General features: G+C 42.7%; 1 protein-coding gene across 2 annotated transcripts in view; it reads left to right on the top strand.

Moving 5' to 3' along the window:
* Nucleotides 1-15,845, top strand: part of LOC126481625 (ETS-like protein pointed) — an 808,396-nt gene that overhangs the window by 215,242 nt on the left and 577,309 nt on the right. For both annotated transcript variants that reach the window (XM_050105514.1, XM_050105515.1), the window contains exon 3: nt 1,197-1,338. In XM_050105514.1, coding sequence (XP_049961471.1) covers nt 1,197-1,338 — 142 coding nt within the window. The remainder of the gene's footprint in view (nt 1-1,196; nt 1,339-15,845) is intronic.

Here is a 15,845-nt window from a genome sequence, read left to right as displayed (position 1 = left end):
ATTTTCTCTGCCTCGTGATGGCTGGGTGTTGTGTGATGTCCTTAGGTTAGTTAGGTTTAAGTAGTTCTAAGTTCTAGGGGACTGATGACCATAGATGTTAAGTCCCATAGTGCCCTGTTCAGAAAACACACACACACACACACACACACACACACACAGACAGACAGACAGACAGACAGACAGAGAGAGAGAGAGAGAGAGAGAGAGAGAGAGAGAGTGGGGACAAAACTAAATCATTGAGGAGCAAAACCCCAAAAGCATATAAACTCTTCCTCGATTAGGCCTTAGGATATGTCATCCTTGTAACGGTTTGGTCTCACAAGTACATGTTTCCTAGAACCATTCATATTATCAACTCTCTCTCTCTCTCTCTCTCTCTCTCTCTCTCTCTCTCGGTGCACAGTTATGGGGTGGTCTCAGATTCGGCAAAGGGGGCGGGGTCCAAGCCCACCCCCCAGCGCTCGAGGGTAAGTCATATGTGCGAGCCTCATTCCCCGTGAGTCAGTCGGGGTGTATTCTGCGTGTGTGTTTCAAAAAACTGCGGCAGATTACTGCTTCGCTGAAACATAGCTTGTTATTAGTCTCCAGTGACTTAATTACTGACGAGACGTTAAATCACAATATATTTCATTCTGCCTTTCTCGTTTTGGATCCCGGAGTTCGTTAAGTAACACGCACATCGTCAGTGTCGCAGAGTGTTTTAATTGCCTGTCCGGTACATCAACACATCCGTGTACACATGATTCTTAAGATGTGATGTTCGAATGGTGTTCCAGTTACCCAACCACCTTGTTTGAGTGTTGCTCGAAACATTTTCGTATAACTTCATCAGGCAGTACCAGCGGAACATAAAGCCATTAATTCTTATTATTTAGTTTTTTATTCCTGTATTCTATTAAAATAGTAAATTTTTTTACTTTGCTACTGTGCTTCATTGACAATATAACACTTCGTGCGTAGCAAAAATTATAATGTAGATAGTAATTGATGATGATGATAGTAATGCTGAAATATTGTTATTTTTCTTTGTATCCTTTGCAGTTGCGTCCTGACATGTGTAGACATGTAGATTATTCTGTTTCCGGTTAATATTTCTATTAAATTTTGACTATTGCCGTTAACCTAGTGTAAACATTTGTATTAGCTGTATGGTCGATGCATGTAGCGGTATAGTGATGGTGGTGTTCACGTTGCAGAAACGCGAACCCGTGCCCCTGGTGGTGAAGCAGGAGCGCGTCGATGGCGGAGACTCCTGTGTACCCGGCTCCGGCCCCAATTCGTGCTCCATGCAGAAGGTGCCTTCGCTGTCTGACCTCAGCGACCCCGAGAGCTCGCTCGGTGAGTACTTTGCTACCTACTCTGCATGTCGTATATACTAATAAGGTGCTCTGCCAAGGGATGGAAGCGATCTCGTATGTGGAATCACAGTAGCCAGGAGATAAAAAGCAGCACCGGTTGCTTCAGTTCCTCGTATGATTTGTGCTATTGTGTCATAAAATATGGGGACACAATCCGACTTCACTTTCGGGGTGACACAGTAGGAGAGCGTCTCCCGTAAACGAGAGTGGCGACGAGTCCAAAATGGGGCGTTCTACTTACGGACTTCCCATCGCGGTCCGTTGCTGGTCACACGGATGTCATTCGACCGGCGCAAGACGATCGACATTAGTACCTCAGCGTTCCTTAAGTTGCCGTACATACTTCGGAAAACAATGGAAAGTGCGTCGTGCAAGATACTTAGAACGAGTATCAACCTCTGACTTTTGTGTTACAGTAGCCAACGAAGCGTGCGAAAAATTACTGTATGTGTATTTCCGCACGGCCCCTTACTCCTACCGACAGTTTGGTACACATAAAAATACTTAGGCACATTTTGAGAACCGGATCACTCAATTCACAAAACTGAAAAAATGTCACTGAAAGAGGTTCCGAAATTTTCCGTTTTCGAGTTCATATCAAAAGATATTGGTGTAATCATTAAGAGCTAATCTCGGTGGTCTTCATTGCACTGGAGCCGCAGCTGCGATGAATTATTTGTGATTTAGTGCCGCCAGCAGCAGTCTTTTTCCTTCATTGGTTGTTCGTATATACAGTTTTGGTTTTAGACAATTATCAAGTATGTATACAGCAAAAGCACCATAGATTCAATATATTAGTAAACACTTAAAAATTAAACATAAACAAGTCAGATATTAGGGTACGTTAGTGAAATATAACTTACTTTACAACAAATCCAGTGATGGCACATTATGCCATAAAAAACTCTCTGCTCATGTCTAAATAGCGTTGCCTATGGTTACAGATGTCGTAACTGTTATAAAAATGGAATTACTAACTCAGTTGTCGCGGGAGAACATCATAGTTTTTAAAACTATATGCATTTCGTGTTCCATCGCACTAAACAAAGATGTCAAGGCCACACACTGTTCAACGTGGATATGCGACTACTAACCACAGATCTCTTCCAAAGATCTTACGCTTAGGCGTACACAGAGCCGAAGTACTCAACGTACATAGATGGTGGACAAGGGTGTTATTCTGTCATGTACACACACAGGTTGTGAAATGGATAAAATTAAAATAAAAGCCGACGTGTAAAGTTTAGCTGTCGAATATCTAAAATGCTAAAAATTATGCTCGTGTTCCATGAGCTGGTGACGTTGTGAACAGTTATTGTGGGCTGTAGTTTGTAAATAGTGAACAAGCCAAAGATCTTCAGATAGTGACTAAAACGAGTTTTTTTTTTGTCCTGCCTTTACATGTTTTTACTCTTCATTTTGGTACGAGAATCCCACCTCCAAATTTTGTTTGTGTGTTTTGGTGCACTGTGTATATTGATATGGTACTTACTTGAGATAAAAACTGGAAGAGCAGAATCTATATAGTGTGTGGCTTGGATACTCTGAGTGTAACGAGAGATCGTTGTCCGGTTTCTAAGCGAGATATTTCTCAATGTATTTGAAAGTTTGGTGTCTGCTCTTCCATACACGTCCGAAAGAACAGACATCACGCATTCATATAATCTGATTGGCCTAGCCGGGCAATGGATCGACATTCTTCAGTGAGAATGCACAAATACGTCCGACCTCCTGTGGGAATCTCAGAGAGCGAACATGGAGGAAGAGCACAGGGACTGCAGATAGGTGGCACTCGATGAGAATGTGAGTCGGCCGTGAGGCGTGCCTAGTTAGTCCGCGCCGATGCGATAACGCTGTGTCCCAGATGGCGCAGTGATTAACGCAACAGCCTCGTAAGCAGGAGATCCTGTTTTCGATTCACGGTACGGTACACATTTTCATTTGTTGCTGCTGATTCCGCCTAATGTCCCCGTGCAACTGACAGCAGTGATCCCCTCCCCTCCCTTTCCTTTTCTTTATTTTCTTCCCCTCTCCACCTTCGATTTACACTTTTCTCAACGTATTCGCGCCTTGCAATAATACGTGCGCGTGGTTCCTTTGAAAGGGAATGATTGATTTTCTTTAATATCTTTTCTCAATCCGAGTTTGTCCCTCGTTTCTAAAGACTCTGCCGTTGATTGAACATAATCACCCTTCGTTTTTCCAGTACCACGAATGTTCGGTGCGAGCTGGGCAACTTCGATTTCCATATCCCGCCATTGGTCCATAAGATGTTTATTGCACCATACCAGATACTGTATGCAGAACCACACCGGGCTGTGGAGCAGTGGACGGTCGTCTTGTGGTGATTACCTCATGGGATTCCGACTGAAGACTGTGATTCAACGGAGCCTACCGAGATCAATTGGAATTTCTGCTGCGATACATGCATCCCCGTTCTCTTTCTCGAGGATTGGGCTTCACTCTTTTTGCTCCAAGTGGAAAAGTAAAGGCAGATGGCTTACAGAAGTGGCTGTGCACGATAGCCGTGAGCGGTGTCTGTTCTAGTATGAACACTGCATGCGTCAGTTGGCCGTTGTGGCCGAGCGGTTCTAGGCGCTTCAGTCCGGAACCGCGCGACTGCTACGTTCGCAGGTTCGTATCCTGCCTCGGGCATGGATATGTGTGATGTCCTTAGGTTAGTTAGGTTTAAGTAGTTCTAAGTTCTAGGGGACTGATGACCTCAGATGTTAAATCCCATAGTGCTCAGAGCCATTTGAACCATTTTGCAACCGTCAACTGGGTAATACTGACTGTGTTCACACAGGTAGGTTAGCTTTCATTGTTTCTTCTATCGAGTGTACACTTTGTCGTGGGGAAAATTTTTGATACTAAAATTTCCTCGTTACGACATATATTGTAATATGCGAATACGTAAGATACTGAGCATTAGTATTCATCTTCATTATCGTCATACGATTTTCAGTCGGAGGTGAACATTAATTCTGAATTTCTATGAGATGGTTGACGTCGGATGTTTGCTAGATGGGAACAAGGATGCCCAAGGCGAAAGTGGTGAATTATTCACTCTAAACTATGAGGCGATGCAGCTGCCGACGCACTATTAAGCATGTATTATTCCAAACGGATGCAGCTAAGACCGCGCGCTGCAAAGAGGGGCACTCGCGTATACCGATAGCTGTCAGGAACCGGTGCGCAGCTCAGTTCTTCAGCCAGCGAACCTTACACAATACTTCGGCTGAGTACGATCCTGTAAACAGGACACGTTTAGACAAAATAGCAATCCGCACACATTTAAATACCCAATTTTTACACTTTTGTAACTACATCAGCTCATCGTCGAAATTATTGCAACAAAGATCAAACACTGTTTAGAAATCTCACTTCTCTTCCAGTTTGCGGAATTACCGATTCACCTGTGATATATTTTCTCCGTCATAACAGTACTTGTTAAATGTAGCGTAATGCATTAAGAAGGGGAAATATTTGTAAAAGAACAGTATTTCGGCAGAAACGTCCTGAGGTAGAAAATTGGCGATTCGCAGTTATTTAAATGTAGTTCTTTCTCGGTATGTTGTTGTTATACCTTAGATAATATTCCCACGCAATAGAAACGAATGTGAGAGAATATTAATAAAATTACGTTTATAAAATACTGTAAGCCCTGTAGCATAATAATTGTAGATCTTTCTTCAAAGAATAGGTTCTATACTAGTTTGTTACTGTGTACATGATTATTTCAACGACTGTCGTTGTGTTATACGTGCCACGTGCCAGGTTGTCGCATTTTAACCGTCAGAATTGATAATGATATTTCCGAAAGTAGTTACGAAATTTTGTTAATTAAAATGTTTATCAGACTACACGATACACTTCTCCCTACTTCTACTTACACATTATTAACAATTACGTAAGTAATAGACGTTATTGGCAGGAGAATCTTTCAGAAGTGCTATTAGCCAATTACTATGTAGGTGGACTGTTACAGTTCGGAGAATAATTTTAAAAAATTGGTACGCTTATTGCTGAGATAACCGATGGCTATGACAGCTTGTTATGTGCCTGACCCTCCAAGCTGTTGGGGATTTTCCTCCACTGTTGTTATCGCATAGTCACATTGTCGTGATGTAATAGAACATTTATAGCGAGCAGTGTGCACTAGTTACCTTACAGCTTTTCATGCACTTCTTCCAACAGCAATGTGTTCCTCGATTCGAATTGTAGAGGTTCAGATCCACATCAGACTATCACATTCGCATAGTCCTGAGTGGTCCGTAATTAGTAAATTCAGGTGATGGCCAGAACAATACCGTCAACAAGGTCAGTACCTGTTGCCTTCTCTATTCTCGTTCGTGAAGAGGAAACAGATTTGTATACCAATATATGCCCTGAAATTCAAATATATAAAACTCGGACTTATTTGTATAAGATTTTCACACAAATTTCCCAGCATTCATTTATATCAAAAATTTAGTTTCGAAAAAATGAAAAAAGATGTGTTTATCGGTCAACAGGTCAGATAACTTTTGAACAACACTCAGCGTGATGAGCTCTAAAGGGAAAAAAGAAAACTCCATGGCAAACCTTAAAAAAATGGGTGCAAGTGGCTTTCTGCAACACTTAAAAGCAGAAAATTTCAAAGAGCTTCACGGTTACATGATATGGTTCTACGAAGAGCCGCACTGTAATATACTATGAAAAATGCTTTTATGAAATTGGACTGAAATTCTGTCGCGCCATAATGTGGTTATGTAATTCGACTCTGACATATGATTCGTTTAATGGCTGCAACACCGTGGATCTTTCGGAAGTCGCAAATGACATTGTTTCACTCATGAAACAAATATAGACTGCTGAATTGGGGGCTGCCATGTTAAGTGATCATTGCTGTATGGTAAGAGAACTGCTGGAAGACAGTAAGCCTACCAGAGGCAGGCCAAAAAACTGCCTTAAAATATTTTACTTCTTTTCACCTTTCGCGTCGTCTCTTGTAAAATACATACAATAAGTCATTGTCGAAAAGTGAGAGCCAATCAATAAATTTCAGCCTTTTCTTCGGATTTTGTGATCCAAGAAACTGTAAACAAATCATAGTCGTTGTTGTGTATATTATTATGTATTAGTATAGAATCAAAACCTCAGAGAGAAAAAGTCTTAGTGCCACTGATCGAACCAAAAGTAGCTACAAAAGCAAATCAACGTCCAGTAAAGTCAAGAGACCTCATTGTTGCATAGTGATACAGCCAGAGGCCCTATATGCAGATGAATGGCTCTCTATGAATAGAAAAGATCAGCTCAAGAAATAAGGGAAAGCCAGATCTAAAAGAGAATGTCAGGTGCATTCGGAGAGAATACTCGTGAACTGTAGAGACACGTGGGAAAGATGATAGCGACCACTCCTAGGAGGTGGATTGCTTGTTTGAATTCTACATGGTTGAGCTACCGGATATTCCGCTACTTTCCCAGCAAGAAAACCAAGGAGGTAGGGTAGGTATCTAGCAACGCACTCCGTTTAAGAAGAAACCCCGTGAGCACCACGCTTTCCAAGAAACTAAAAACAGGAGAATCGTGGAATGAAGCGAGGAAGGAACAGGACAGGAAAAGGGCAGTAGGTTAAAGTTATATCCCATGCACGAGGAAGAGGAACAGTACAATTGGCACAGCTTGGTCTGTAAATGACATATACGATAAGGAGAACAGCTTTTCAGAATTTCTAAAGCAGTGATACACATCTTCAAGATGCTACGTATTAAATAAAGTTTACGTAGTTTCACGCATTGTACCTTGTGGTGCATCTGAGCGTACGAACGTCCTCTGGACAGATCGTAGACAGTGTCTGAAGAAAAGCAAGCATCCAGCAGGTGCTGAGGCGTCGCGCAAAAACAAAAATTTCGTTGCCATAGATATTTGCGTGTGGTTTTTTTGCGCTCACTGTGCGGCAGGTGGCGCCGCTTGGCTAGAGCAGGCGAGGCGAGGCCAGGCGTAGCTGGCTGGCATTGATTTAGCGTGTCGCGGCCGCCTGATGAGGATGCTGGCGATTATTCTATTAGGCGGGCGCGGGGCGGCCCCTACCACAGGGCTGCCACCTCACCTATTCCCTGCACAAAACGACGTCTCACAATTGTGGAACGCTACTGTCTAGCAGTAATCCGACCGGTACCTATAACTACAATTTCTACTCCTATGAATGTAACGGTGCAATAGCTCTGTAGTTTCGGCCATCAGCGTTGTGACTGGTTTGTTGCAATTCCCTATTCCTTTAGCTTGCCAGCCATCCTCTTCATTCGGTATAGCTGCTGCGTGGTACGCTGTCAGAGGTCTTTTATATACAGTGGCGGAAAAAAAAAATCGCAACACCAAGGAATTGTACGACATACGCGGAAGTAGGGAGGCGTGTTTCTACATTTGAGAGATGATGTCTATCCAGAATTCGCACTACTTGCGTAACAGTTGTGCTAGTAGTGCCACTTTGGGGATGCAGATCAAATTTGCTGTAAACACACGCTGTAACGGCCGTGAGCGTTAATTACCTTCGAGATTACACGTGGCGAGTTGATGTTAGTCAAGAATGCATTTAACGCGACAAAGACGCTGTTATGAGCAGCACGCTGAGTTTAAACGATGTCTTGTAAAAGGGCTACGAGAAACTGGATGTTCCTTCTGCGATATTGCAGAAAGAATCGGCAGGAATGTAGCCACTGTAAGTAATTGATGGCACGATGGTTACGAGAACGTACGGTCGCAAGAAGACCGGGTTCCGGACGGCCACGTGACAGTACAGAGAGAGAAGACACTCGTGTTATGCGTATGGCTCTGATCCATCGTATTGCATCTGCATCAGCAGTCTGAGCACAGTGACACATCGAACTGTTACTTCAAGGACAGTTCCGAACCAGGCGCCCTGTAGCATGCATTCCACTGATCCCAAACCACCCCATTTGCCAATTCACTGGTGTAAAGCGAGAGCTCATTGGAGCTGAGTGGTCAGCGCGACGGAATGCTATACCTAACGGCCCGGGTTCGATTCCTGGCTGGATCGGAGATTTTCTCCGCCCAGGGACTGGATGTTGTGTTGTCCTTATCGTTTCGTCACCATCGACACGCAAGTCGCCAAAGTGGCGTCAACTTGAAAGACTTGCACCTGGCGAACGGTCTACCCGACGGGAGGCTCTAGCCACACGGCATAAAGAATATTGGAGGACAAGATGGAAGTCTGTTGTGTTTTCTGATGAAAGCTGGTCTCCCTCGGTGGCAGTGATGGCCGTGTGTTGGTCAGGAGAGGAGGCCAGTTGAGGGCGTGCAAACAGCCCGTGTGCCTACACCTGCAGTTATGGTGTGGGGAGCGATTTCGTATGACAGCAGAAGCACTGTCGTGGTTTTCCCGCGTATACCCTGACTGTAAATCTGTACATCAGTCTGTTGATTCGACCTGTTCAGCTGCCGTTCATGCACAACATTCCACGGTGTGTTTTCCAACAGGAAATCGCTCGCCCACATACCGCTGTTGGAACCCAACACGCTCTACATAGTGTCGACACATTGCATGGCCTGCTCCATCTCCAGATCTGTTTCCAATCAAGCATCTATGGAACGTTATCAGACGACAACTCCAGCATTATCCACAAACAGCATTAATCGTCCAGGTACTGACCGATCAAGTGTAAGAGGTATGGGTCTCTATTCAATAGACTGACATCCGACCCCTTTACAACACAGTGCATACACGTTTGCATGCTTGCGTTCGACATTCTGGCGGTTACACCTGTTACTAATGTACCAGCATTTCATCTTTGCAATGTCTTACCTCGCTGTTACATTAACCTATAATCTTCAAATGTTAATCATGTAAATATGCTATCTAGAAAAATGTGTTCCCGGAAGTTAATTACTCTGCATTAATTATTTTTTGGTGTTGCGATTTTTTTCAGTCAGTGTATATTCCTTTCATATGACATTTAATCCATAACATTAAACGACTGCAACTACTTTCTGAGCCTTATTAACAGAAAAAATATAGAAATGAAAGAAAGCGAGAAGAGTGAAACAGAAGCGAAAGAAAAACCCACCATCCCTGGACCCTTTGCAGCCACTATTCTGTTACAGTGGCAATCAGCAACCTTGAAATTCAGTAAGTAACCTAATCATCAGTGTCCCATTCGGTCATCATCCCTACCCGAACTTTGAATGTTCAGATTTGCTTTCTCTTCTCATTGTTCCCTTGTTGAACTCCTCTAGGTGGTTCTGGCGATACAAGGTGTATTGTGTATTATATGTAACAGCGAAAAGTGACATGTGTGAAAGTATAGAACAATAGAAGCAAAAACGTTCCAGTAAATGTGGATCCGTAATGACCCGTTGGCGAGATAATTTAGAATGTGTGGTTATGAGCCGCAACTGACTGCAGCACGAAATACTTAGATTAACTCTTCATCCAACTGGCTGAAGTATCACGAAGGATCCATGGTTGAGGAATGTGCTACAAGCGTGGTGGGGTACCGGTCCATTTTGCTGTTGATGTAGGACGACGTCCAACGCACCAGTTTGGCCCATGTTAGGTTGGTCGAGGTGGACCTGAACGTTGGCCTCCAACATTATCTGACCTCAGTCCTATGGATTTTTCTGTCTAGAGTCATCTCAGAAGTGAAGAGTACAGCACTCCCGTTGATGTCACTGAATAGCTGGAGCAGCGAATTATACAGTCTTGTCACGATGATCCGTGACTTACTAGAGAAGGGAGTGCACTACTGCATACAAATGCAAGGTTGACATATGGAACACCAGTCTTAACATCTTAAAGTGTACAGTAAATTTAAATGGAACGTGCTGAATTAGTATTGTATTCCTTATTTAGGTAAACCACAGCTGAAATTTTAGTCCAGTTATTTGGGAAGTTAATCGAAAGATTTACTAATGAAACATTTGAATTTTGTTACTAACTAAGGCAATATTTTCTGCTGAAACCAGTGGCGGCTCGTAACCATACATTTGCAATTATCTCGCAAACGGCTTATTTGGGGATCCATGTTTACTGGAACTTTTTCGCTTCTGTTGTCGTACACTTCCACCCTTGTCGATTTTCGCCACTAATTATGATACATCCCGTCTAGTCATATTTATGCGTGCCCCTCCAAAAAGGTTTTCGGCTAAGACTCATGTAATGCCTGTCCAAACTTTCTCTCTCTCCGTTTCCTTATGTTCTTAATTGCACGTTTTTTTCTTTGACTCGCTGGAGAAAGTTTTCTTACTCGATCAGTCCATTTGATCATCAACAGTCTCCTGTAATATCGCACTTCAGAGACTTTTCTTCGTTTCATTTATGTCGTCTCCATTGTCCATATTCCGCTCCGATACACAGCTTTGCTCCAGACATAGCTTTGGATGACTATTTTTGAGTTTCAAGGTTTATTTTCGGATGTTAGCAGGTGTTTCTTTTTACAGAAAGCTATTTTACCTTGTGCAGTTCTTGCTATTATGTCCTCCTTGCATGTTCCGTCATTATCTGTTCTATTTCCTCGATATTAAAGTTCATCCTTAAATAACCTTACGGTCTCGTAATTGTGTAAGTGAGGGGTAAAATTTCCACCCGTTGTGATCAGACAACTGCCATATAATCAGTGCGTTCTCCTACTCAGTGTAGATTCATACAATTCGGGCAACGTCCCTACATCAGTGACTGCTCTGGTTTTGGAGCGAGGAGGCACGATCTTTCTTCGGCGTTCTCTTGGTTCTATTTTGCAAGTTATCGCCCCATCATACGTTTCCTGGAATGAAGAACTCTGTATCCCACGGAACAGAATATATCGATTCATTCCTATCTTATCTGATGACCTTACGTATGGACAGTTACAAATGTGGATCAGGCTGTTACTGGGTAACAGGACCATCTGTACTGTCTAGACATCCTGTTCCAGACTAACTGAAACCGTAACATCTCAGAAACACATCAAATGCCTCCCTGATCTTTTGACTCTTATTGCAGAGAGGGATAGGTCCACTTAATACATAGGTTCCGATTAGAGAAGACAATCGCCCCTTCTATTCTTTCTAAAGAACCGTCCACTATTCGCCTTAAGCGATTTAGGGAAACCTCGGGAAACACAAATATGGACAGCTGTACGGATATTCGACCCTCCGTCCTCCCGAAAGCGAGTACAGTGTCTTACCACTACGCAAACTCGCTGGTAATGCAAAAGAGGGACATGAATTAATTTCATCTACAGTATTAACAGCTATGTATAGCCATTTGTTACTCTTTTTGCTAAAGCTAATCTTTCTGGACTGGTTCAATGCTGTCCTTCAAATCTTCTTGTCCTTTGTTAGTCTCTCCATTTCTACATAACTGTTTCATTAACCTACAATAAACATGTCTATCATTGTCGGTCTGCAGAAGTTTTCACCTGTGCTTATTCTTCCAGCGGCATGAGAACTATTATCCTTCCCTTTGTAAGATAATGTTTCCATAAAATTACTTTCCCTCTCATTCTTTGAGTATCTTTGTATTTTGTACCTTCTCTGTCCCTTAATTGTTGACGGTCTTTAAAAAGCATTACATTGAAAATGTTTCAAATTTCTCCTTCTCCGGATTAGTATTCCTGCGGTCATTGATATGCTTTAACGACGTTTGTTTCATTCTGATTTCCTTACCTTTTGTGTCCGTTGTTTACAAGAGTGCATTAAACTTCGCATAACTAAAACTAGCCTTTCACTCTGCAGTGAACGCCTGGCACATTACAACTGCATGCCGTGTCGGGATTCAAACTTGTATCCTTGCCTTTTAGAGGCAATGCACTTACCGACTGAGCTATCGGGCCAAGACACAATGTCCGCCCTCACTGAGAGCGTTGAAAGGTGAGGTTGCGGGTTCGAGTCGTAGTGCGACATAGAGATGTAATTTGCCAACAGTTTTAATTGTGAATATTCTGGTTGCTCAGTATGTCTGGGATGGCTGACCAGATTTTGGTCCAGGAATTTTGTCTGTAATTTCATGACTGATTCACACATATCCATTTTTGTTAGTTCTTACAGTAAATTGTGTCTTAAGACTAGGCTTTATAAACTGAACACTGATTTGAAGCGTTTGTACTACACTAACCATGACTATTATGGACCCAGCTACTGAGAGGTTGCTTGTGTGTCTAAAACGATACAGATAGCCGTACTGTGGCTGCAGCCACACTGGAGAGGTATCTTTGGAGAGGCGAGACTAACAACTAGAATTATTAATTTACCTTTAAATGCTTCCTTGAACTCTTATATTTTGACTGTTAGTTCAAAAGAGAGAAATGCAGATAAGGTAAGGACACTTGGGATCTTATTTCTAAAGTAGTTTAAGTACTTAAGAGTTCGTGAACATTAGAATGCAGCAACAGTTTTGAATGATTTACGTGTGTTGAAAAAATGTTTCTTAACAGAGGACAACGCGAAATAATGCAAAATCTGATTAGATTGTGCGGAAACAGGTCTTCAGTATTTGTAGTGATGAATAACAACATTCACACATTGGTGATTCACTGCTATCAGCCGGAAATTTGAAGTCTTAACCTGTGGGATGGGCATAGCATGTAGGTTACATTGATATGTCAGTGTGAATTGCAAGCTTTTGGAACTTCGTATTTGACTCACGTGATCAGAACACAAGTGCAGTTAGCGTGCACTGACAGCTGCTTTTGGTTCGACGTAAACATGTCGTGCCTTTGTTCTAGTATGTATTTTTCCTCTACTTGCGTGTCTCCTTGCCATAGACACGTCCATGCTCGCCGGATATTCAAGGTACCATATGGAGCCCATCAATACTGCGTTTGTAAAGGAGCAGGATCACGTGTATGTTAACAAAGGAGGACGACGTCTCAAAGTTTCTTATCATTTCCACTAATGTTGCAAGCAACGAACCAGTTGAGTGAATCACTTTTTTTTACTTAGGAACTCTAGTTTTGCATCTTCTGTATTAGGCCTATTTCGTGATTGTGGGAAACTGAAGTTGAACACGACTGGATTGCACGTTAAACGGCCCGTCCTCAGGCTGTATCATCCAGCTTACAGATCAAAGTAATCCAACATAAATACCTCCAAGATGTCAATATGCAGTGATGCACGAGTATTCCGGCCAACATTTGTACTAATGAACGCTTTAATTATTTCCCCATTAGTCACTGTCGTATGATACAAAAAGTTTCCTTCTTAACTCAGCGAATTCTCTTATAATTCTGAATGAATTAAACATCTTCGAATTCCTGCACTGCTCTTATTCTTAGCCATTTTCGAAGTATTATATGTGAAGTTCCTCCTTTTGGAAAACGTGTTTCACGACTGTATACGGCTGTATACGATTCTGGATTTGTGATGAGCTTCTACACATCTATATTTGCATCTAGACTCGCCAAGCCACCCTACAGTGAGTGGCGGAGGGTAGTCTTAATTCAGGGGAGCAACCGGTTCTGTCTTTAGAACGTGTGTATCATCTTTCACTGGTCTCACCGACTGTCTTACATGGTTCGTCGTGTGTGTGTGTGTGTGTGTGTGTGTGTGTGTGTGTGTGTGTGTGTGTGTGTGTGTGTGTGCGCGCGCACGCGCGGGGAGGGGGGGGGGGGGGGGGGCAGGCAGTCTCCTTGCAATCAGCCATGGAAATGAGGTTTCTGCCCCAGGGGATGGCAAGCGATATGCGCTGAACACAAACCATCTCGCCACCTCTCAGGAAGTTTGATATTGACCGTATCTCGGCGGACACTAGTCTCATTCAAAAAGAGACAGTGAGGCTCGTTATTCATCCACGTGTTAAAAGATACTCCTGTCGGACAGACTACACTTATTTACGCGATTTAAATTGGCCGTTACTGATTATCTTTTCAGAACAATGATAAAATGTATACCCATCAATCCCACTGCCCATTTTTGTTCTTAGATTCGTTGCCTAAGTAACAATAGTAACAATTTAAACTACGAAATTTAAGCGTCAAATATTCCCGAGAAGCCGGCCGGTGTGGCCGTGCGGCTCTAGGCGCTTCAGTCTGGAATCGCGTGACCGCTACGGTCGTAGGTTCGAATCCTGCCTCGGGCATGGATGTGTGTGACGTCCTTAGGTTAATTAGGTCTAAGTAGTTCTAAGTTCTAGGGGACTGATGACCACAGATGTTAAGTCCCATAGTGCTCAGAGCCATATTCCCGAGAACAAGTTATCCTCAGCCAGAAAACCATAACGTTGCCATCTAAGAGCTTCTATAATAAATGGTTGCAGACGTTCGGTTCTCTAGGTTACCGCAGATGTACGTGATACGTTTGAGTAAATCTACACGCCATAGCTAATAACAGGTACCTACACGGTCTACGTAAAGGTAACGATTGGTTAGCGTTTTATGGCTGAGTGCAGAATAGCTAAGAGAGCATTCATTACTTACAGGTATCGAGCGTTAAAGTGTCCAGTTGTGTATGAATAACATGTAGTGGGGAAAAAAGCGGAAGGAAAGCAAAAGATTTCAATGTCTCATTGGAGCTCATTAGACACAGAGGGTGGATAAAGATACGAACGCTGTTGAAGTAATTATCTCTACATTGACTGAAGTGTTACAAGGAAACCACAGTCAGGATAGCAAGGCGAAACTATGTTGAACCTTCCCCCCACTTCTACTCATGGAAAATGTGTGTGTTTTAGCACGTCTTATTGTCGAAGATGGGTACGAGTGCGCAGTGGAAATTAAAAGAAATTGTATACTGTTCAATAGGTACAGAGCTGACTACAATGAGATTAGAAGTCCAGCAACGTAGTAGTGTTAGATTTGCACCAGGGTTTGTGGGACGTAAACTTATTGTTTTCGCGGAGTATTTATCGACTGAAGTGGCGAAGAGGTTAACGCAATGGATCTGCATTCTGGAGAAGCGAGCTTCAAATCCTCCTCATTTCATCCTGAAGCCTACTAGAACATATGCCCTATACCTGATGTCGTCCTCGACAGGATGTTAAACACAAAATGTTATTTCCTTTCGCGGCATACGAATCATTATTGACACTACCGACGTATTGAAGCTTCATGTCGGGAGATGTTACATGTCGAGCATCGATGCTTCAATTATCATCGTTTCCCTCGTGTGGTTCGTAACACTACAAGGACTCTTCCACCTAACTCCAACACCTGTCTCTATAAATAAAGTGTGATGAAGAATGGTTTAAGAATGAAGTCTAGGGTGCTGAGATTTAAGGAACCGTTACAACAGTGTATGTTTCACATTCAAATATGGTTCGTCATTTTGTGCCCAGTTGAAGTCACCTCTTCATAGCCGAATAAATATAACTTTTTTTGCTTCATGAAGAGAATAAAATGAGTAGATGGTGCCAAGGACTGATCTACATATGGACACAATCTGATTAAAGATCCTAGACACTTATTGGTACACACTGATGTGAGGTATGTCCACCCTTCGCCTCTGTGATATCCTGAACTTCGCTGGGGACCCTTTAAATCGATGTCTGAATGTCTGAATGTCTGTGTAGGAATG

This window comes from Schistocerca serialis, chromosome 5, assembly GCF_023864345.2.
Source record: "Schistocerca serialis cubense isolate TAMUIC-IGC-003099 chromosome 5, iqSchSeri2.2, whole genome shotgun sequence".
Taxonomy (NCBI): domain Eukaryota; kingdom Metazoa; phylum Arthropoda; class Insecta; order Orthoptera; family Acrididae; genus Schistocerca; species Schistocerca serialis.
This window is presented reverse-complemented; position numbering and strand designations above follow the sequence as displayed.